This window comes from Cornus florida, unplaced genomic scaffold (genome assembly GCF_030987335.1).
Source record: "Cornus florida cultivar Cherokee Brave unplaced genomic scaffold, ASM3098733v1 CherokeeBrave_3.0.0_Hap2_Chr02, whole genome shotgun sequence".
Taxonomy (NCBI): Eukaryota; Viridiplantae; Streptophyta; class Magnoliopsida; order Cornales; family Cornaceae; genus Cornus; species Cornus florida.
This window is the reverse complement of record NW_026775572.1, coordinates 41,436,933-41,460,451: the sequence shown is the minus strand read 5'-3', so window position 1 is coordinate 41,460,451 and position 23,519 is coordinate 41,436,933. Positions and strand designations below refer to the sequence as shown.

Genomic DNA, 23,519 nt, shown 5'->3' with positions numbered 1-23,519 from the left:
TATATATATATATATATATATATATATATATATTATGTTGTTTGTAATTAGAACAAAAATATAGGAGGTTAGTGTAATTTACAAGTTTGACTTCGTGTGAAATTAAGCTTGAATTTTAAAGGAGGTTAGTATAATTTATTTAAAAATGAAATGGCAAATATGACATTTGATGAGAATTTTTAAAGCGGTAAGCAAACTGACCTGGATAGGGAGCCATTGTAATAAAGTTCAAACTTAACCGATGTGTGTAATAAACTCAAATTTCAGGGGTATAAGTGTTAAATTTATCCAAGAAATATTGAAGTTTGGGGAAAATCTCGCAACAAAAAATCAAACAAACTAGCAAGGACGAAGGGGCAAACTAGTCACCGTCAAAGATGTTCGGCGGTGGCAGTAGGATTCACTGTTTGTTGTTGTATACTGTTCGGAGTTCTCTCTTCTCTTCTTCACCTTTATCCGCAATAAGGGTTGCTTTCTCAACCCATTATCGTCTTCCAACACAACCACCATACCTGCAGGAACCTAACTCATTTCCTTTTTCTTCTTCGTTTCATCATCGTGATTGGGTTTCTTTTCCTTCAAAACCCACCTCCGTTTTTGCTTCTTCCTCAAATTTTCGGTATTTAAGCACCAGTTCGTCTGCAAATAAAAACCAACGTCTCTGTAAGCACTGTGCTTCTTTTCAACCAAATATTCGTGGATCTCTGTTTTTTTTTTAGTTGGTGTTCATGATTTAATTGTGCTTACCTTGTTTTGATTAATTAGTTCATATGTGAATGGTTTTGGGGATACTCGGAACTTACCCTGAAAAACATATTATGAGTTGTCCACTCGACATGTGTACACCAGTTGTTTGATTAAATGTTCTACTAAGTTAATTTATATCCAATTTTAGAAAGAACTAAAAAATATATATATTATGTTCACTGTTGGATAACACTTCAAAAGATTTCTTTTGCCTTTTCAAGTTGAAAATTGTTTTCAATTTTCCTCTCAACTGCAAGAATTAGAGAACTACTTTTAAAGTGTCAAATAAAGAGTATCTGGGTTTGGTTAAATTTAGTTTTATTAATTTGTTCATTTATTTAGTTTCAAGAAACCCTTCTGTTTTTTTTTTTTTAATCAGTTGATAAGAGAGATATATAGTTTCTTGTCTATATGCTTATATGAAGTCATGCACGCAGTTCATGCTAAATTTTTATATTGAAAACATAATGTGAAGGACCAAATAGTATTTAATTGCACTCTCTCGGTATAGTTTAATTTTCTTATTTCCTCTTATTATTTGTCTTGGATTATGAAGACTAAATGAAAAGGGTGTTTGCTGTCATTTGATATTAAATTCTGAAAATTGATCTTCATGTCACTCCGTGGATGTAATTTAGCATCAGCACTGTTGTAGCAATCTTCATACATAAGGGCCTCCATGTATTTGTTTGATGGATGATTTCTCTGCCTGAATGTGTTTAAATATGCAGATGAAGTGGATGGAGAGGTAGAACCCATTGATTCGTGGGAGGAAGAGGATGAAGCTGAACCCGAGGCATGCTTCTTTTTTATTTTTTATTTTATTATCATTTGAATATTCTTACTGCTGAACATCCATCTAGTTATCAGCATGGATTTTAGTTAATGTTAGTTGCTTTAATGTTTAGATTGGTGATGGAGGGGATGGAGGTGGGGTTGTGCTGCAAAATTGCCCTTGGGGCGAACATGCTCTTTCCATAGCCCATGAGGTCCTGCTGCAGTTTGGTGATGACATGAAGCTGTATTCTTTCAAAACTACTCCTCGAGGATATATTTATGTGAGACTAGACAAACTGCCAAACAAGTAATCTGTTCTTCAGCCATGCAACTTTTTTTGTTGTTGCATTGTAGCCTTACATTTTTCAATATTCACCACATATAAAGTTAAATGTTGGGAAAAGATTTTATTGACTTGAGTTGAGTAATGAGTTTCCACAAAATATACAATTTTTAAAATAAAAAAAGTAACTATCGCTTTTTCTCTCGAGGTTTCCTTCCTTGTGGTTTCCAACTTTCTCAAAATTGCCCCCAATTCATCCAACTCTGGGCCTAGTTTCAAAAGAAGACAGTGAGTGTCAAAATTGCCATCCTTTTATAGACAATGAGTATACATGACCCCACATTACACACAGCAATGAGGAAGATGATCTTACGTGGCACGTATAGCTATAAATTTCTTTTGTAGCACCATGCCTAAATTTTTAGTTGAGCACAGTTGCACCAGTAATACTAGAAGGGTATGTAAAAGGCCATTTAAGGCCCTCTTCTGCTTTGACTCATGAAACCTCGTAATTGTACTTAGTTTCTAATCATGTCTTGTAGATGACATTTATATAGTAAGAACCTCGTATCTAATGGATGAGTCTTCTCTCGGCATGTCTTGCCATGAGGAAGTCCTTTATGTAGATAAACCTCATTGCCTTCACCACAGGCATGAAACAATAAGCCATGGTTTTGTGGATATTGTTCATTCTCAAGAATCTCCTCTCTATATAAGTCTCAGAAAGATGTTGAATTGTCTCAAATACCTACTATCTATGGACAGATTTTGAAAATGATTGGACACTCTCAGGTACCTCCATTCAATGGATAAGTCTTGAAGAGACATTGAAGATTCTCCAGGATCTCCTGTCTACAGATAAGTTGAAGAGATACTGAAGACAAACTTGTGAAGTACTTTGGCATATCTTAAAAGTTACTGTGTTGGGAGCATGACTCAAGATCCACATAGTTTTTACCTACCATATGTCTTACCTCATAAACCATTAAAAAACACTCCATGGGATTTGAAGGGTAATTGGTTTGGTAATTGAAATTTAAGGTTCGTTGATAAAGCCTTTACTTCTGGCACATATGAAATTTAACCATGCCTAAAGGAAGAGAAATTGATTATTTCTCACTATTATGTTGAGCTTGAGAAATAACTTGCTTGCAACTCCATGTGACGTCAACTTGGTTCCTACTTTAAATCAATATTGTCTTATTGTATGAAATGCTCAATCTACTACATTAAATCAATGCTCAATGCATTTAATCACTCCCATTCATTACTAATTCCCACACCTAACACTCATGATGGTCATATTCCTTCAGATATCCTATCCTATCCTCGAGGACCCATCAAAAAACCCTTTTGACTTCCATGCTTGTCTTTCTCCTTTGGGCTTGTTTCGGTTTCCATATAGTCCTATATCTTTGTTATACCTTGAGGAAAACCTCATTACACACCATTACAGCAAACTTATGTTACTTGGACTTGGGATACGAGTGTGTATTCAAGTGTCAAATATATCAAATTCCTAAATAGGACACATAAACACTGCTAATTATTTATGTAATCTAACATTTCTATTTTATTTGTGTAAAGTAAAATAATTTCTTTATATTACATAGTTTTTAAATGGGTATTTCACTTGTTTTGAAGCACTATTATGCTAAAATTGAATCATTGAATATGTTTTTAAGGTGCATGTTACCAGAAGTGTCGAACACATATCCTATACTCATGTTTGAGTATTGTGTGTGCACGGATACTTTACCTACTTCTATGCTTCAAAACCCACATATCAACTTCTAAATCCTTTCAATGGCTTCCCTGACTTCTTTTCTCTTCATCCTATGTCACTCTAATGCTTCCTCACAATCAATAGAAGTCATGAAGTGGTTAGGGCCGTGATCTGATGAGACCTATTTGTGGATTTTTGTTTTGGTTGGTATATTTCACAACTTACCTCTGTAAAGTCATCAAAGTATATGATGTTAACCATTTAAATTAATCAAAATTATGGGGCAATAGAACACCTTTAGGGACATTGACAATTGAGCAATATCAAATGGTGAAAATCATCTAATAATGATTTTTCTTCGCTTGATCCATTAATAAGAACAATAACAATTATTTTTAGTGATGTTGACTGGAACGTGTGATTTTTTATATGATATTAGGAAGGTGTGTTGTATTATAAAGGCTTTTTGTGGTAAATATGAAGAAAGAGTGATTTTATTTTGGAATTCAATTGATATTATTATCTTTTTCTTGTGTTCCCACGCTGTTTAATCTGTTATAAATTGCCATAACAATGATTTATATTTTGATAATGGCTATATGAAAGTATAAAATATTCTCCTGTGCTAGTGTCATGGTTATAATATTAGATGCTATTTGAACTTGGTTTCCCAAGGTTCATTTTGTTTTTCTTCCTGACAATGGTCTGTTTTCATTAGATATGGGTGCCCCAGCATGGAAGAGATTGAAGATTACAGCCGCCAATACAAGAAAAGGTTAGAGGAATTAGGTGCCGCGGGAGAAATACCTGATGATTTGGCTCTTGAAGTAAATACCTACTTATGGATCTCATTTTCTCTTCAGCGTTGCGAAATTTAACTATTTAATAATTTTAATTATTATAGAATTGAAATTTTCCAGGAGGCGAAAGAGCTCAGATGTTAAACAAAACATTCTCTTTCATTTTTTGAAGGTTTCTTCTCCAGGTGCAGAGCGGCTGCTAAAAGTACCAGATGACTTGGATCGGTTTAAAGACATGCCTATGTGGGTAAGTTACGTAGAAGATTTACAAAATAGATGTCAAGAAAAGAATAGTGTCTTTTTCCTGGATTCAGTTGAAACAGAATCAGGCAGCTGTGTGTGGAGGCTGGCAGACGTAAAGGAAAATAGAGGCCCTTCTTCAAAAGGAAGACCATTAAGCCGGAAACTGAGAGATTGGAGATTAAAGCTGCCATATGCAATGTTTAAAAAAGTAACTCTGTACCTTGATTAGTTGCAATGTATGATGCAAAATGGTCATGCAGAACCTTAAAGGTACGGAGTATTTAAGTGAAATTTTGGGTATGAATGATTATTTAAGTGACATTTTGATCTGGTTTCAAAGAGATAACTTCTGCATCCTACTTCGATTGTGAAATAGCTTTACTTCTGGTCTGTACAGACTGGTTTGTTTTTAGGTCATCAATGGTGTAAAATTTTGTTTCTTCTTCAATTTTCATTTCTTTACCTTTAAGAGTGTCTTAACTATTTTATGGGTTATGGATCTTATGATGAATGGCAAAGGTAGTTCTGTCTCCATTCTGTTAGAAATTGTGACTACTTGTGGAGCATGAAAAATCTTACTCTTCTATTCATTCTTTTTCTTACTTCCTCTTCTCTTGGAAAGCCCTCAACTTCAACCAACCTTCCACAATTTTCGAGGCATCATAATTGATTTTCTAGCTCAATGATTTAGTTTCTACACAGGATATTTGTGTGCTAATGCCAAATTTTAGTTAGTGTTTTTGCTCCATATCACATCACTCTCATTCTGTATGAATGATTGCAAACCCCAGTGATTATCTGCTCATAAGGCCCCCAGTAAGGGTGTGGTTTTAGGTTGAGAATCTCTTATACTAAGATAAATCCACAAAAACGATCTCCTCATCGGTGTGCAATAAATTTATCCACACCAAGCATGGTGATTGTTGAATATGGTTGTTATGTTTTTTTTTTTTTTTTTTTTGGTAATTACCTTTTTTACACTTAAAATCATATCCAACTATCACCATGCTTGGTACGGAGAGAGTTTCTTGCTCACCGGTGAGCAAGAGAACATTACTTGATAAATTTGATCTAACTATTTAATAATTTGACCAATCGTAAGCCAGATTCGCTTCCTCCTTTTTGTTTATCTACAGTTACCCGTTTGTTTTCTACCTTTAGAAAATTGATGGAGATACCTCTGTACTGTGATGCATTTTGTGTTTTGGCACACACCAGGATGCATGCATGTGTGCAACCAGGTCTCTCCTTAAGAGTTATTTTGGAGTCTTGACTCTCCTAAAGCTAGTAAGCTTCGTCATGGGGTGGCATTTATGGTGCATGAAGTTCAACTCCCGGACAGGGTTCTGCAACTGTATGCTGGCTGAGCTCCGGGTCATATTTAAACTGGTTAATTTGGTAACTTTCATTTAGTGGGTCGTATGCTGCCAAGAATACTCTGTTCTTTAAGGTACAGAATGCTTTTTCCTTTTTTTTTTTTTTTTTTGGGGTACATTTCTGCTGGAAAGTATACATGTGAAGTGCAGATGTGTCAATCAGCTCCTCTTAGAAGTGGATGCATTTTTACAAAGATTTATCGATCTGCTGATGACTTCGTTTTTGATGGAATTAGTGGAGGAGTTATGCAAGTAGAGATTGTTCCATTTTTTGACTCTTAGTGATGATTTTCAGCTGGAGTCTTGATGCAGTTGCTCTGCAGAGACTGCCCAACTCATGGTCTAGTAAAACGTAGTATTTTTTATTTTATTTTTAAAAAAAACATAGTTTATATTTTTTTTAGTTTATTTTACTACTTTCTTTGTTAGTAAATTGGTATGAGATTCGTAAATTTTACTACTTGCTTTGATGTAGCATCTCTTTATATATAAATTTGAGGTACACTCAGTAATTCGTGAGATCAATGAAACGCATAATCTTCTTCTTTCTCTTTTTGCTTACAAACTTGGACCATTGAAATGTATGGCATATATATATTTTTATTTAGCATTGAGAGGATATAATGACCATTTTTCTAAGATTCAAATAAATAATCCGATCTCAGATTGTGAATATATAAATTCACCATCCGATTCAAGCTCTCTGAAATCAATGAAATACATAAAAAGATGCTTAAAAAAAAAATTCTAAGGTTACTTTTCTTTAAAATTAAAAATATGATTATTCATTTTTTAGTGAATTGCGTACTAACGTACAACGTTACGGAGACATGTCTATTCTAAATAAATTTTAAATTTTGTTGTTTTTACACTTCCGTTCTCGCATCTACATTTGTTCAGGCTTCGCCGGACTTAAGTCAAGACTAGCACTAATATTCATTGAGAAGTAATATTTGATTTGTTCAGCAGATTTTCCTTCTTGATTGATGCAACTTGGATATGAGACCACAAAATGGAATGTTTTTTTTCTTTCTATTTCATCACTAAGAACTAAAACAAAAGAATTAGTAGAACAATTTTGGTTTAGGGGCTAACTCTACCTGATAAGTTGACTTTTTACCCATCCTGAAAATTTTGACCTTTTCAATTAGAATTAGATTCAATTCTGAATAAACCATTTATAAAAAAATAAAAATAAAAATAAAAATAAACAAAAATTCTTACAAATAATTCAATATGAAACAAATATATATATATATATATATATATATATATATATATATATATATATATATATCAATCAAAGAAAAGTAGGCAACATGTCCATATTTGGCAAGTCCATCTATGGAACAGGTTAGGGGCACTAACAAACAAGTGGTGTGTGACATTTCAATTCCCATAATGTGATCTAGACATATCTTTTGTTTCATTGATAACTGGTTGACAGAAAAAACCTAATTGGGTGTCCAACCCATTATTTTGAAAAGGACATTTCATCCGTACTTGTGTCGCATTATAGAGTTCCTTTTTATTGGGATGTGTCTATATCCATTAGCCATTAAAGCATAGTAGCTACATAGTTTGTTGGCATCTAAAAGGTGATGACATCACATAATTTAGACGTACCAAAAACATCGACCACCGCCCAACCTAGGACCACAAAATTGAGGTTCATGTGATGAAATTAAATATCTTGTAATGTAGCAATAAATCAACAAGTTTTATATCTCTCATATTCAATTATTTTGTTAGAGTGCTTATAGGAGTCCTATTTCTATATGATCGGACAAAATTAATATGTCTGGTTGTATCAGGCACGGGCCTTTCATTGACGCGATGGAATCCATACTCCTCATCCTTCCGAATTGCACAAAAATTCGTTCAAATTGAAAATTCGATCAAATCGGATATGTTGGTTTGGTCACTATTCTAAATTTGTAAAATCATTGGTCCTTTAAGATCGAATTAGACCGAATCGAACAGTTATATTTTATATAGATATGTGTGTTTATTTATTTTTATATATATGTTAAATTATAGGGTATATATAATATAATATAATATAATCCTACAATTCAAATTAGTTAGATGTTTGTAACAACTATAAATTCTATGGTCCACTCTTAATTTTCTTAAGTCTTATTAATTTATTATATGATATTTTTACATTTTTTAGTGGCTGAACTTTGAATTGTGTCTGATTATTTATTGTTCACTTAATAATTATAAATGTATTAGGTTATTAAAATTTTGGAATTTATTCATTTCAGTTTCAGAAGTGTTAAAGATTAATGAATTAAAAATTCTGAATATATTAATAGTTGTGAATATGTTGGTAACTTGGTTTATAATTGTGCATGTGGATTTTGAAATATGAACACTTTTGTAACAAGAAAGGAAATATATATATATATATATCGTGAAACCGAACCGAACTAATCCGGTTTTTTATGATTTGATTTGGTTTGATTCATTTGGTCAAATGGTTCGGTTTGGTTTCAAATTTTATGAATTCGTTAGAATTAGTTTGGTTCCAAAATAATCTTAAATTGGTCTATATCGAACCATATAAACTCCTACAAATACTTAATCACTAAATTTTTTTTTAATATTGAATTAGAAGAGAAAAAAAAGATTAAAAAAAAAAAAAAAAAAAAAAAAAGAACACACTTGTTCTAGTTAAATTAGCTGTATTAGGTGGAACGATGAACGCATAAAAGAGAGAAGAATTCCAATACGAAAAGGGTTTTAACATTTAGTGGGTCCTAAAAGAAAATGGCAATGGCTGCCTCCCACGTTCTAAATGCCTTTGAACTAAAAATAAAATAAAATAAAATAAAAAAAACACATGTGATTAAAATGTTTACATGGAGTAAATACGATTTTGGAAGTCACATCTTACATGTGGCAAAATTAAAATATAAAGCATATGCAGATTATTACCTTTGTCTAACCGAGTATTTTGATTAGGAAATGATTGGCTAGTGCTTTTGTTTTGTATTTTTTATTTTTGTTAATGCAGTATAACGAAGTAAAATTACAAAATATTTTTGGTAATATTTATTGTACCTTTGAATAGTACCGAAGCGCTTTCAAAATTTAGACCAAAATTAAAAGTATCAAAATGATGCTTTTATTTACTTCCACTGTAGCAAAGCACTGTTCAAATATATATATATATATATATATATATATATATATATATATATAAAATAACAGTTTTAACTAATCATTTAAAATTTCAAACTTTCAACACTTTTTACCAAACATGCTTTTATATTTTTGTTTCTAAAAATCTTGTAACAAATTTACGTTACCAAATAAGTTTCTAAATTTGAACACACTCTAAAATAAGAAACATTGGTTCCAATTCGGGTCAAACCAAAAGCACAAAGCAACTATGGTTGCCAAACGGGCCCTTAGTAAATGAATTGAATGGAGTGTGCAAATAATAATTTTTTCAGGGATATAGCGGTGTTGGTAGGGATTTGGGAGGTAAGTCCTTGGGGTATAGCTTTCAAACCACACTCCTAACTTAAATAGTGCGAGACATAGTGTAAGAGCCCTTTGAAATTGCTTCTTTTTTATTTTAAAAATTTGTGTTTAGATGTGTTTAATAGTCATTAAAAGCGCTTTTAATTAATACAAAATTTAGTTCAGTAGAGTGTTTGAATGAAGAATTAGTAACTTTTAAAGTTGTGTTACGAGTAAAAGTTGAATATTTTAGGTAACTATTTTTCGTTTATCAGTTATGCCCTTTGTTTTTTTGTTTTTTATAAAGACAATTACATTTATTCCTTAATAAAGTTGATATTATTAAATATCTTACCATCTATTGAAGGATATTATTGTAAATTTAACAATAAAATATTTTTAAAAATAGTTACACAATAATTTAATTATGAAAAGTACATGTTATAATGGATAACCAAACACCTAACAGTCTTTTTTGTGACCATATTTTTTTGACATTCGTATTGGTAAAAACAATTTTTTTATTCCATTAGTAACCCCAAACGAACGCTAAACGGTATGATCGAAAATTGAATATTCAATTATGTTAGTAGCAATAGTGTGAGTGTTTTCCTTTTCTTAATATATATATATATATATATATTAAAGTGCATGAATAATTAAACTTTTTATATATAGTGGAGAAATTTCTAAAAAAAATAATAAAAATGAGGTTAAAAATTTTGGTAATAAATTAGGATTGGATTGATAGTTGGGCATTTGTCATTCCACTCCATGTCAACGCTACACTGATGTTGTATCATCTGCCACATTGTGCCATGTCATTATCCACATCAATATCACGTGTAATCCTGCATGTGTACTAGTGCCATGTGGCATCTAAGCAAGCAAATATGTGGTCCACGTCATTATCCACACCTTGCCACGTCATTTGACATATGACTATTTTTTTTTTTTTTTTTTTTTTTTAATTCCTTAGATGGTTATGTACAAGTTCTATTTTATGCAAATTAAATATTGATTGTACTAATCAAATGTAAACTTTTAGTAGGATTTAGAAATTCATTTAGGCAAAATTAACATGATAAAATAATTTTATTTTTTCAATTAAAGATGTAGCAAGTCAAAAAGTCAAAAAATAGAAGTGCTAACGGTGCACAATCAATATCCAGAGCATAATACCAAAGGACCAACGGGCCCAACGATATCACCTCTTTCCCCCCAAAGGAAAAATTCAGGAAGGAGGAAGAAGGAGAAAAACAAACAAACAAAAAAAAAAAAAAATGAGAATTTTGAAGGGAAAAAAAAAATAGAGTTTTATTGAAGGAAGGAATGCAAAATCTTTTTGAAGAAAATCAAAGAAATGTCAAAATAAATAAATAAATAAATAAAATAAAGCAAAAAAACAAAAAGAAGTTGGAGAATCGATTAAAATTTTTTGAAGATATTTTGTAAAATTTCATAAAATCAAACATTTATAGTAAAAGGTGTTTCAAATCATTGAGTTGTATTAAAAATCTTCAAATAATTTTAATTTAAATTTCAACTAAAAAAAAAATCAATTGGGTTTCCAATTTAAAATCCTTCTACTAATTTAATTGGGTTTCCAATTTAAAATTCGTTTATGTAAAAATCTTTTGGCTATATGGAATTAGAGCCTTGGAATTAGAATTAGTGGAATTAGATTAAATTTTGATTCAATTTTGTGAGTTATTTTTTTTCAATTCCACAAATTCTAATTCTAAAGTTTCAATTCCATAAAACCGAATACAACCTTATTCTAATTTTAATTTTATATAGCATAAAATACAAATTGGATTTCAATTTAAAATTATTCTACTAAATCAATTGAATTTCCAATTTAAAATTTGTCAATGAAAAATTTCTTCTACTAATTTTAATTTTAACTAAAACAAAAATACTAATTGGGTTTCTAATTTAAAATTCTTCTACTATTTCAATTGAGTTCCCAATTTAAAATTCGTCAAAGTAAAAGTTATTCTACTAAATTTAATTTTTTTTAACTAAAATAAAATAACAATTGGGTTTTCAATTTAAATTTTTTTTAATATTTTTGTTTTTGATTATTTTATAATTTTTTTTAAAATTTAAATTAGAAATTAAATAAAAAAAATTTAAGAGTAGTCATTTGCAAAAATTTCAGCACCGCCCATCGCTAGCACATGCTGGCTCGTGCCTAATTTTAGTCACAAAAAACAAAATTTATTACCAACCTAAACTTGTTTTTCAATCGCGGGTCCCCTCATGACAAAAATCCTTCACTAAAATTATTTTTATAAGTTAAGAAATACATTCACACAGTACAGTTACACAATAAAATGAACAACGATTATAAGTCTGTTTAATTTTTTTTTAAAATATAAAAATTATAAATTATAAGACAATTCTACGAAAGTAACTCCTTTTTTTAATTGAGTTCCGAGAAACTATTGACCAAATAATCTTTTTTAATAAGTTTCATTTCCATTATTATTTATTTATTTATTTTTATCAATAATATATTTTGGAGTGTAGAGGCTTTTCTACTTGTTCATGAATTCTAGAACTTCCGATATGATAGCAGAGGATCTAGAAGAGAGAATTTTTTCCCCCTTCTGTATTAGAAAAAAAGAGGAGAGAGAGATGGGGGTGTTTTATTTTACTTTTGCTTCTCTCCTTCATTTTATATTTTTATCCATTTACTTTGTAAAGATAGAGACAGACGGATTTTTCTGTGCGTTTTTGTCTCAATCATTGGATGCACGTGGAAGGTAAATTCTTCTCTTCATCTTGGTAACTCCTATTATTATCACTGAAATGGTATAGATTAGACTCATACATATATATAATTATATATACGCACACACACACACACACATATGTGTATATAATACAATTTGTTGAGACCCACCTTCCGCTTGCGTCAGTTTCTTCCTCCTCTGCAACTTGCCTATATTCCTTTTCGTCTTCCTTGTAAGCATTTTGTTTTTGTTTTTCATTCTATATATGCGTCTCTCTGTATATATATAGATTCTGGTATCGGTTGAATTTTATGGAATCTTGGATTTCAATAGATCAATCTTGAATTATTTGTTTGTTGCTGTAATGGGATGTAATTGATAGTGTTTTAATTAATATGGGGTTTGTCTGTATTTGCAGTATATTGACTATATTCCATTTGTTTGATATTTTGATTCAATTCCAGTTTTTTTTTTGCCTCAATCTCTAGTTAATTACTGCCATTCCCTTCAGTTGGATTGTTATTAATCTGAACTCTATTTATGCTGAGATTTTTATTATTATTATTATTTATTTTTTCATTTTTATTTTTTATGATTTTATTTATTGAATCTTCGACTGCTGTAGTGAAGAACAATTCTATTGTTATATGTATTCAGAATGGAATCTCTCAGTGAATGATATATGTATATGTTAATGTTCTAGTTAATCTGTAATGTTGAAGAGACATTGGGTTGTTTTTCTTATCAAAATTATATAAAATAAATAAATAATAAATAAATAAAAGACAGTGTGTTACTAAACTAAAAAACCCATTTAATTTCTGTAGTTGATATTGCATTTGTGTTGTAATTCTAAAAAACTAAGATTTGGTCCTTTTTGGTGTTGTTTCTAAAATGGAGCTGTCTTGCAAATTACCCTTGTCACAAGTATGGATGTTTCCGGAGCTCATAAAGATAGAGGGGAGTTGAGGATACATGAAAATTCGGACGAGTTAAGCACCGATTTAGCGGACTATATTGCAGAATTATCAGAGGTGTCGGTGAAAGAGCGCGGTGTTTTTGCCATTGCTCTGTCCGGTGGTTCTCTCATTCGCTTGATGGGGTATCAATTCCTTCTTCTCTTGAGATTTTTTATTTGCTTTCGTTTTCCCTTTTTCATGGTTTCGTAAACTTGTTTGGAATTTTTATGGTGGAGTGCAGAAAACTTTGTGAAGCTCCATATAACAAAACTGTTGACTGGGCCAAATGGTACATATTCTGGGCTGATGAGCGTGTCGTGGCAAGAAATCATTCTGATAGCAATTATAAGCTGGCAAAGGAGGGACTTTTGTCCAAGGTATTAACCTAATCTTCATTTCTGTAGATCTTAAAAGAGGTATGCATTTGAATTTCTTTTCATTTATATGAGAATTTTTACCGTGCTAAAGAAGTTGAATAAGGGTCATTACTCATTTTTCTCCCTGTTAGTGGAGGATGTTGAGAAGGGAGGACTTGATATAGACCTAAACATTGGCGTTATTTAAACAAAATAACTGCTCTCAAGTTGGAACCGGAGTTCTCACGCTTGATAGATTGAGCACTTTATCGGTGCACCAAGCAATGGCCCTTTACTCGTAATAAGGAATCATTGGGTTGAAATTTAGGGTTTATCTAAGCATTGAGATTCCTCTTTAATAGTTCGATATGGTGTATACCATATCGAAGCATTCTCATTCCTCTTTAGTGGTTTGATATGGTATGCTGTTTATACAATCCAACTCCTACATGCGAGCTATCTGAATATTTTTCTTATTTTCTCTCAGTTTTTTCATTATCGTGGCATGGTTGACTGTTACATTTTTAAGATGTTGCCGGTGGTACTGGGTATAATATAGGAGCATCTCTGTTTTACTCAAAAAATTTCACTCTAATGATGATGGCGGATTTTTGGTAATACATGTAGTATTTCACTTATTCAATTCTGCAACAAAACGTGCTACATCTTTTACTGATCATAAACTCTTAACATTATAAAATTGATGTTGGTATGACTATAAATTTCCATCTCATAAGTCAAATAATGTACGACAACTTGTATTTTTGCAGTCCTTTTATTTTTATTTTTATTTTTTTAATTGTTGTTAAGATATTATAAAAACTTTAAGTACATAGTTTTGACTAGTTATTTCAAATTTCCTTGGACAATGAATGTTTTTGAAGTATGGAATTATCTGTAAGATTATTTGACTTCATTGAATATGTTATACGTGTATTGGATGTTTTAATAATGGTACGTTTTGATAGCACAAGTTTCCGTATTGTCGGTTAGAAGATGCTTATCATCATCCTCAGAGTTTGAACCATAATCCTTGATAATCCAAGATTGTATGGTTTTGTTTATATTACTCCGTATATGTCAAAGTAAAAGAACAGTGGTGTTCTAAACAATGATTGAATAGATAAGCTTACCATACATCGGTGGAGAAAACATTAAAAGTTGGTTAAGCATGTATATATATATATATATACACACATATTTAGGAAGAGAGGGTGGGGGTGGGCTGTACCAGGCAATAATATACGACAATGGTGGGTAGCTAACTGGTCCCATTTGTTGATTATGAAATAAGGTCGTCTGAAGATGTGTGTGTAGTTTTTGCATTTAGGGTTATAAAGTCTGTTTTCATGTTAGACTAAATTTGGTGGAAACATGGAATTTAGAAAATCTTGAGTTTTTTTATAGGTTCCTCTTAGTAGTTATTTCTTCTTTTAAGCATAATTTTTCTTCCTCTGTACTCTGTTTCATTGTTACAATCTTCATGTAATGAGATTATTAACTGGCATAATAAATTTAGACTTTAGCCATTTACTTCCCATTTCTGAGAGGGTAAAACCCTACATTCTTCACAAATCTTATGCATGATTTGTAAACAGGTGCCCATTGTTCCGAGTCATTATTTTTATAAACAGGTGCCCATGCTCTGCAACTCATCGGTTTGCATGATTATTATAAACAGGTGCCCATTGTTCCGAGTCATGTACATTCCATCAATGATTCAGTGTCGGCAGAGAAAGCTGCCGAGGACTATGAGTTTGCCATCCGACAACTTGTGAGAACCCGCATAGTAAGCGTGTCTGAGATCAGCGACTGTCCCAAGTTCGACCTCATCCTTCTTGGAATGGGCTCCGATGGGCATGTGGCTTCACTGTTCCCTGATCACTCGGTGCTTGATGAGAAGGATGAATGGGTAACTTTTATAACTGATTCGCCCAAGCCTCCGCCTGAGAGGATCACTTTCACTTTCCCTGTCATCAACTCGGCTTCCAATGTGGCTGTGGTGGTGACGGGAAGCAGCAAAGCAGAGGCCCTGCGCTCGGCGATTAATAACGTCGGGCCGGAATGCTCATCATTGCCTGCAAGGATGGTCCAGCCAACCAAAGGGAAGCTGGTGTGGTTTCTGGACAGGCCAGCAGCCTCGAAACTTTGACAGTTTTCGATTTTACAAGTAGGTCTACAGTCTACCCTGTTCTGGTGAATTGTATGTTCGTATTTAGAGGGGGGATTTGAAATCTATGGAATCCCTTCTTTCATTTGTTATTTTCTTCTTCCTTGTATTATTATTAATTTTTTTCTATATAATGTTAGGTTAGTCATCCTTTTGTAGGGGTTGGGGAAGTGTGATTTATCCTTTTTGCAAGAAACTTTTCAAGCTTTCAATTTTATTCTCATGAATTGTTCAGTTAAATGATGTCAAGAAGAGTTTGTATTAAAAATGTTACCTACAATGCTAAACTATTATAGCTCATTTTCCAGGTGATATCAAACTATACCAACAGATAACTTAAAATTAAGATTCTGCAAGTATCAATGTGATTAACACTTAAAATAAATATAAATATATGTATATATACAATGAAATGCGTGTGTGCGTGCATCATATCAGCTGCTGATTTTCAAAGACAAATGCTACCGTATAATCCGACACCACTCCGGCAAAATCAAAGATTATCTGCTTCACCTACTCTATCTTATCCCTAACTTTCAATAAAATGATCTGCATCAAGTGTCATTTTTAAGGACAAAAGTTTTGAAAATGATACTCTCATAAGATGAGATCAACACAGTTCTCATAGTTTACTATGAAGATTTGACACTACTGTCTCCAATTTTTTTAATACTACCTAATACAAGCATTGAAGAGAAGCTGAAGCCAGAGAATCTTTGGCACTGAACCTGTATGTTAGCTAATACCAGCATAAACTTCAAACTGGGGTTATACAAGGGTGCCAGCTCAAAGGAATATAATAGGAGTATTAGAGTATTTTTCTATTTCATTTTATGGCAAGTGTAGTGTAAGAGGATGCAAACATATTGGTCTATGAAATCCACATAAAATGATAAGCCATATGAATTAAGTACATGTCAAGCAAATGACCAACCTAGTTGCACAATCTAGAATGAGTTGAACCAAAAAATGTACAGCGGTTTCATATGCATGTTCAGATTGCAATATGTTGGGAATAGAAAACAATCATAAAACAAAATAAATAAAAAAAATCACACAAGACAACCAACAACGGTCATTTAGGCTCCACAACCTCAACACAATATCCAATATTTATGATAGAGACAGTAATCCAAGCTGGAGAACCTTTGACACCAGAACTTGTGAACTTGCTATTTTCATGTTATGTTAATACAATAATATCCATACTTATAAATTTGTTGACACAACAAGTTACATTCAATAGCAATATCAGTGCAAAAAAAAAAAAATGACAGGAAAAGAAAATCACTCAGTTTCCTTTACGGGGGACAGAAAATCCCGGCCTTTCAAAGGTGTATAACACAATAAACTATATGATCTGGAACTCCAACTTAGTCAACTTACAGGCTCCAGTGTGCGATACTCCCTTTCTGTTATTGACATTATGCCATCTTGATCAGGGACCACATTTCCTTCCATACCTTCCTTAGGAGGGAAGCCACGTTCCCGAGCCAGCAGCCATTGATCGATGATTCCACAATTAATGGCATACTTGACAGTGCGTTCCAAGTATCCTCTGTCAGTTATAAGATGCGGCTGAACTGTCAACATTCTCATGAGAGCTGAACAGATGTTGGAAAAGATAAAATTAGCACAATGGCTTTGGTCTAAAGTAGGAAAGAAGGCTCAACTCATATCTAAATTAGGTAGTAAATTTTAATTTTGCAATCTCCAGAGAAAATGTCTCTGTAATGCATATAAGTACATAAGAATGAATGCAAAAGAGAGAGGAGATATTAAGATGGCATATCACCATAAAAGTGAATATTTCTTTGTTAGCATTGACTCTCTGCATGCGGATTCATGTAAAAGAAGTACACTAATGTATATCTCTATTGATGCATGCATAACTTTGAACACTTAAGACTAGTAAAAGAGGAGGTTGTCACCTCCAGCAGCGAAATTAATTCAACAACAATGAGTATTATTTAAGCTTAGCAAAATAAAAAAGAAAAAAGGTGATGCGTAGAAAGACAATACTGATGATGCCATGATGGCCTCTATGTAAAGTAATTTTGACGCAATATTTTGACCTCCTAATCGGTTTTTCTCAACTTTCTCCCAAACAAAAAAGCTGCATGAAAACTGTAGAACTTTAAGGGAAAATACTGCCTACAAGCTTCATCTTGGTTGATATCAAAAGACTGCTCCAAAAGAGTTGTTGGAGTTAAACTACTGGCAAGGACATATACAGATGGTGTCACAGCAGTGGCAGGGTTGCATTGTCGGCGAGAAGAAAAAAAAAATGCAAGAAAGAAAAACAAAAAGAACTACAAAAATAAGCAAAAAGATATTCTAGGGAAAATCCCGAAATAGTCAATTGACAAATTCCGTAATAACTCCAATAATTGTTGCTTTGAGACAATATGTCCTTGCATGTTGAATTTAAAAACTGAAATGCTAGTATGCTACGGGCACTAAACAATGGATTTACCCAGGATGGAAGAAACTTTTTCCCTCAGAGAAGAACCGAATGACTTGTTTTTTAGTTTTTGGAGAATTTCAACCATTTGGAATAATCATAAAATTATTAGTTTTAATTTAGGTAGAAGTTTTTACTTAAGAAATAATAGTGTCAAAAACATAATGGTAGAATGAGAAACAAATTTTAATAAAGTGGAAGTAATTGTTGGGCTTTTAGATTTGATGTTCCATAATTCGTACATTGTCTTTTTTGACTGAAATATTTTTCAAGCTCGACTTGGAAATTTTTCTCTAAAATGTTAGTCAATTGTATAGCTAGAAGTGATTCCTACTCAAAGCTGCTTTAAGAGCCCCCTAAAATCTTATTTTCTCCAAGTTTTGTTAACCTGTTTCTGTAGTATCTACTAGCTGTTCTGTAGTCGAAGGAGTTGCCTTTTCTGCACTAGCTTGATAATAATATACTGCCATAAATCAGTTATAAAATTGTGCTCGAAGCAAATGCTTTGACCAGGGATCCTTTTTCCTTTTCTTTCTTGTAGTTATGTTTTAACTACGATCTGAAAGTGATCCTTTGATACGAAAACATGTTATATGAGGCAATAGACTCAAGGATCATTACCCAGTGTTGTCCCAGTTAATTGGGAGAGGCAGACTGGTTACAACCTAACATTTAGCATTTTTTGCACAAAGTGGCTGCTCCGGGATTCGAATCCGCATTTTCGGGCATGACAGCCAGAGCATTTTACCACTGCACTAGGCAATGGCCCCTATTTTAAATGAGGTAATATAACATGTAAATTTATCCACTCAATTACATATCATAAGAAATAAGAATACATATAAAATAAATAAATAAATTGAAAAGCCAATTTGTGTGCAAAAGAAAATGAGTGCATGCAAGTAAATTATACACTAATTATCAATCAGTCACACTAACTTCTTTTGTACATCCACAACATTTATTGATGCAATTCTAGTGCCATAAAAATCTTCTCGAGGAGTGCAACACCATCAATAGGCATAACCAACCTAAATGCATAAGAGTACTTTTTGAGGGCCATTTGAGGTCAGGAAGGTCCTTAGACCCATGGCCAAGGCAAAAAAGCAACAGTTCCTAAGTTTGACTGATTAACATTACTTGATTTATGAGGTTCCGAAAGTCAGTCCAAGAAACTGCTTTTATCTATATTACATTTGTAATCTAAATCTATATCCTTGCTGACTCCAATTTGTAAAGTTAATTTTGGAGTTACTATTTATAGAGAGTATGTAATCTCTTTGCCCATGAATCGGTTTTTTGATTGCTCCAATTGATGTTCACTTTGAAAGTCAATATAGCAAATGTTAGTAAAATTTCTAATTTTCCTTTTTCCAACTAATTGTGAATGTATTTCCTAGTGCAAAAGGATGGTTAATTTTGAAATTTTGTACTTCTATTTTGTGAATACTTTAAATGCTTGTTTCCTTAAAAAGTTACAAACTATGAATGTGGATTATTTTTTTGGGACGTAGGGGAGTACTTATCTAGTTATCTAGGATTAGGCTACTTAGTTAGAAGTTGAGGTCCCATTCCTCTATAGAAAGGTCAATCTATACAGACACACATACAAGCATGGAGTAGGAGAGGGTTTTTTTCTGAACAACTTATATTTTCTATATTCCACTTCTCTTTTAATTATTTAGCTCGTTGGAATCCAAGTACAGTGGATTAGAGGATGAAAAATCTCTAAAGTTTCAGATCAGTCTTAATTTGAAAATGAATCATGGAATACCTTAGAAAATATGCTAGTGCAAATAATGGTGCCATATTAGCTATAAGAAATAAGATGAGATCACTGAAATGAATTATGGTCATGTAGACTAAATTTTTTTTTTTTTTTTTGATTACGCAGTTAGGCACGAAATATCAGGTTCTCTCTGTATATGTGGTGGCTTCAACAAACATGCAAGATCAAGGGGCTCCATCACATATATGGCCTCACAAGAACTATGCTATACGGTGATTTACAGAAACAAAAGGTGTATCAATCAGAGAAGTTGTTTCACAAGATTTTACCTGCAACAATGCCATCTCCAGACGCTGACATGTCACGAGTGAAAGGGGTAATAGGTGCATCCTCCATCCCAAGAACAAAGCCATTGTGCTCCTTGGTGTAGTAGTGTATCTTAGAAGTTCCATTTGTCACAAACAAAACCTTAAGATTTTCATGCCAAAGCAGATCAAAAATTTCTGGTTTATAGTGGACAAACTTAGATCTGTCATTATCTTTGGTGTCAAATTTCTCAGAGGGATTGATTCCACAAAGAAACTCAAGTTCTTGTTTGGTAACCTCAATAACATCCGCAAGATTCCACACTTGCTGTATAAACATTTTTGTTTCTTCACAAGACTGCCATAGTGGCAATGGAAGGTTAAGATCATAGAAAATAACACCCCCTAATTTTTTTGAAATTTTGATGACTTGCAATGCAGTGGATCTCATGTTTCGGTCAAGCAGGGAGGATGTGCTGATGTATAACATTTTTGCCTGCATGAGGTTGTTCAAAAGAATTAATACAGTAATATAGCCAGTCAAACGGCTTAAAAATTGAGCAAACCACAAGCACTTGTGTCAGAAGTTCAAAACAAGCCAGCAATGTGATCAATCAGCCCAACAGATTCCATGTAGTTTAGTTCAAGTTACCATTTGTTGAATTTCAATGAATGCAAGGAAATTCCATGCAAAAACATGCACATACAAAGTGAGTACAAGTGCAACAAACTTCATATTGTTTAACTTGATGGCATTCCTATTGAATCGAATGATGGTACATAGAAAGGAACCGGATGTACGTGTGTTTTAAACAGTTAATAACAAGTATACAGAAAATACAGGGGTTCTGTTGATTGGTGGCTATGATCTTTAAATAAATAAAAATCCTTTTCTCATGAAAAAAACGACATAAATTATATAGGAAAAAAACACTGATGATGGTGGGTAACAATCCTGGTCACGGTGATTTTTACATGCATAAGTGAACTAGAACCACTGCTGTTAGGTGCTTATCTGAGTCTTTTACCTTACAGGGAAGTAGTTCCAACCCCAGAGTCTCATTTATTTTAGGTAGATGAGAATCAACAAACAACCTCAAAGAAGATTATCAAGAAGATGAGTTCTAAAAATTATTAAATAGACAATATGTAGCCACTATAGCTGGGGCAACATCTTTGTTGTTTTCAACTATTCATTCAGAAATATATTGATAGAGAGTGAAGTTGATGGAACAAAAGTGAACCAACACACATTATCCTTCCATGAATGATTCTCTAAGTTGTTAACAGTAACTACCGCAGGAACACGATGATAGTACATCCTACAATGGCTATAAAAATCTTTATGGTCATTTTTGGTTCTTACATGAAGGGGCACTTCCATTACTTGGTTTAATCACAAACATTTTGGTTTGTCAAGTGTGAGAACATGATTAGAGCTAAGGCAACAACTTTATGCAAATAATGTAAAGGTTAGGTCAATACCAGATTCACCCCTCCCTAAACCCTAGATTAAGGGGATAAATACTAGGTAATTGCCTTTCTCTTTACCCCCACATCCTAAAAGTCATAAAAATATTAGCCTGTCTTGAAAGCAGGCAGTTGCTTGCCACCAATCAAGCATCCATTCAATAAGCATCATAAAAGAAGTAACAGAGATTTTTATATAAAAGAACAACCATAATAGCAACTAATAAAAAAGAACTAGAACATCTTTAATTCTTTCCACAAAAATATATAATCTTACCTCCTTCAACACTTCAATATTGATTTCAGACTTTGACAAAGAATCCTCCGCACATGGTTTGACACAAGTCATTCTCAAGCTGCCCCTTTTACCAATTTTCATCTGTGATGCTGCCGTTACTCTTTTACTGTCAATACGAACTGATCGGGTTTGAACATTGTTCACATTTAAATAATATAACAAGGACTGGCCATAGTCATCATCCCCAAGTTTCCCCATGAACGCAACTTTACCACCCAAGCTCGCAAGAGCAACTGCAACATTACTTGCAGATCCTCCAGGAGCCCTAACAAATTTCTCAGGGGCCCAAAATGCATCCTTCATTCTTTCATGCATTTCATAGTCTAGAAGTCTGTTGGCTGGCCTTCCTGAGGGCACAAATGCATGCTGAGCAGCTCCGATGCAACAAACAAGTGGTGGCCAACAATAAGTAAAGCTAATATCATCTCCACCATTTCCAAGGTCTAGGTCTTCCTCATTTTCATCCTCCACATTTGTGATGAATGTGTCCCCCTCACGATCACTAAGTTCTGCCTCACTTTCTTCACGCTCATTATTATCAACCTTCTTCTTAGTCCTCCTCTGCCTAGTCACCTTCTTCTCAATTTTTTCTTCATCCGAACTAGGAGAAGCCAAGGTAGCTGCAAATCAAATTCAGGTCTTAACCATTAAAGTGTATATTATGACACAAAACTAAAAAAGTTAGCAATTTGATGAAAACTAGTGCACCTTTTGTTCGAGTTCTTCGGGTTTTATTGGAACTTCCACTGGATGCAGGAGTAGTGGCTTCATCCTCCGTAATATCACCACTCACCGCCAACACAGAATTCTCCTCTGTCGTCTTGGGCGATGCCTTCTTCTTACCTCGTACCGAAGCTCGTTTAGAAGTTCTACTTTTTTCCTTTTCTACCACTTCTTCATTTATCACCTTCTTAGCTAATGACTCCACAATATTTCTCTTAGAAGTGGCCATAGGACCCCATCTTTGCAATCTAGGATCTTGAAGTTGCACAAAGTTTATTGATGGGGCAAACGACCAATTTGAGTGCCACCTGCATATCAGGGCAGACAAGTTGACAAAAAAAAAGGTCCATTGTTGAGTCTAGTTTGTTCTTTTTTTCCCTGACCAGAAATTGTTGACTCTAGTTAACACTATAGTTTTTTGCACTCTCGAATGCAAATTGAATCCTAATTAGCACAGTAAAGCCATTCTCTGTACCATCCCAAGAAAAAGGGGGGGGGGGGGGGGGGGGGGGGGTGGGAATCCCACCATTTTAGGCAAACATCAAGATTGCAAAGAGAGGGAGAGCTATGCTATGTATGAGCTGTGCAAATTGGGGGTTTTTGTTATCCATATATATATTCTTATAAATATATATATTTGTTATCCTATCGTGTGTGATATATATTGATGACATACAAGAATAAATGTTCAGAGAAAGGAAAGTTGAGGGTAAAATATCAATAAAACAAACCTGGGTAATGAGTGAAACTGTGTGAAATTGAGAGACGCCATAGATACAGAGCTTCAAAGTCCTCTCAGCACCCAAAACTTCTTCCAAGCTATGGGGTTTCTTTAACCCCCAGTGGGTTTAAGACTGAAAGGCCAACTTGTAGGAAGA

General features: G+C 33.2%; 3 protein-coding genes across 5 annotated transcripts; 2 read left to right on the top strand and 1 right to left on the bottom strand.

Annotated features, from left to right (window-relative positions):
- Positions 1-305: 305 nt before the first annotated feature.
- Positions 306-5,024, top strand: LOC132294775 (uncharacterized). 3 transcript variants are annotated; one of them, XM_059792754.1, is made up of 5 exons: positions 306-663; positions 1,479-1,543; positions 1,656-1,831; positions 4,252-4,360; positions 4,506-5,024. In XM_059792754.1, the coding sequence occupies exons 1-5, from the start codon at positions 378-380 to the stop codon at positions 4,803-4,805; spliced, it is 936 nt and encodes a 311-aa protein (XP_059648737.1). In that variant the 5' UTR covers positions 306-377; the 3' UTR covers positions 4,806-5,024. The 3 variants fall into 3 exon arrangements, with proteins under 3 accessions (XP_059648737.1, XP_059648738.1, XP_059648739.1); XM_059792755.1 differs by having other exon boundaries at positions 4,454-4,593; XM_059792756.1 differs by having other exon boundaries at positions 4,438-4,558.
- Positions 5,025-12,293: 7,269 nt separating this feature from the next.
- Positions 12,294-15,892, top strand: LOC132294773 (probable 6-phosphogluconolactonase 2). Its single transcript, XM_059792753.1, has 4 exons — positions 12,294-12,399; positions 13,068-13,269; positions 13,368-13,503; positions 15,164-15,892. The coding sequence occupies exons 2-4, from the start codon at positions 13,097-13,099 to the stop codon at positions 15,632-15,634; spliced, it is 780 nt and encodes a 259-aa protein (XP_059648736.1). The 5' UTR covers positions 12,294-12,399; positions 13,068-13,096; the 3' UTR covers positions 15,635-15,892.
- Positions 15,893-16,695: 803 nt separating this feature from the next.
- On the bottom strand, positions 16,696-23,513 carry LOC132294771 (fructokinase-like 2, chloroplastic). Its single transcript, XM_059792746.1, has 5 exons — positions 23,373-23,513; positions 22,627-22,949; positions 21,898-22,538; positions 20,175-20,646; positions 16,696-17,256 (listed from the first exon to the last, which is right to left on the bottom strand). Exons 1-5 carry the CDS (start codon positions 23,411-23,413, stop codon positions 17,030-17,032), a joined length of 1,704 nt encoding a protein of 567 aa, XP_059648729.1. The 5' UTR covers positions 23,414-23,513; the 3' UTR covers positions 16,696-17,029.
- Between the last annotated feature and the right edge of the window lie 6 nt (positions 23,514-23,519).

Bases quoted from the DNA above. Each gene is read 5' to 3' on its own strand.
- LOC132294775 (XM_059792754.1), top strand. From the start codon at position 378: ATGTTCGGCGGTGGCAGTAGGATTCACTGTTTGTTGTTGTATACTGTT. The intron at 664-1,478 runs GTAAGCACTGTG...TTAAATATGCAG, and splicing joins AAATAAAAACCAACGTCTCT to ATGAAGTGGATGGAGAGGTA. The intron at 1,544-1,655 runs GCATGCTTCTTT...TTTAATGTTTAG, and splicing joins AGGATGAAGCTGAACCCGAG to ATTGGTGATGGAGGGGATGG.
- LOC132294773 (XM_059792753.1), top strand. From the start codon at position 13,097: ATGGATGTTTCCGGAGCTCATAAAGATAGAGGGGAGTTGAGGATACAT. The intron at 13,270-13,367 runs GTATCAATTCCT...GGTGGAGTGCAG, and splicing joins TCTCTCATTCGCTTGATGGG to AAAACTTTGTGAAGCTCCAT. The intron at 13,504-15,163 runs GTATTAACCTAA...TATTATAAACAG, and splicing joins AGGAGGGACTTTTGTCCAAG to GTGCCCATTGTTCCGAGTCA.
- LOC132294771 (XM_059792746.1), bottom strand. From the start codon at position 23,413: ATGGCGTCTCTCAATTTCACACAGTTTCACTCATTACCCAG. The intron at 22,539-22,626 runs GTGCACTAGTTT...TTTGATTTGCAG, and splicing joins CCGAAGAACTCGAACAAAAG to CTACCTTGGCTTCTCCTAGT. The intron at 20,647-21,897 runs GTAAGATTATAT...AACCTCATGCAG, and splicing joins ATATTGAAGTGTTGAAGGAG to GCAAAAATGTTATACATCAG.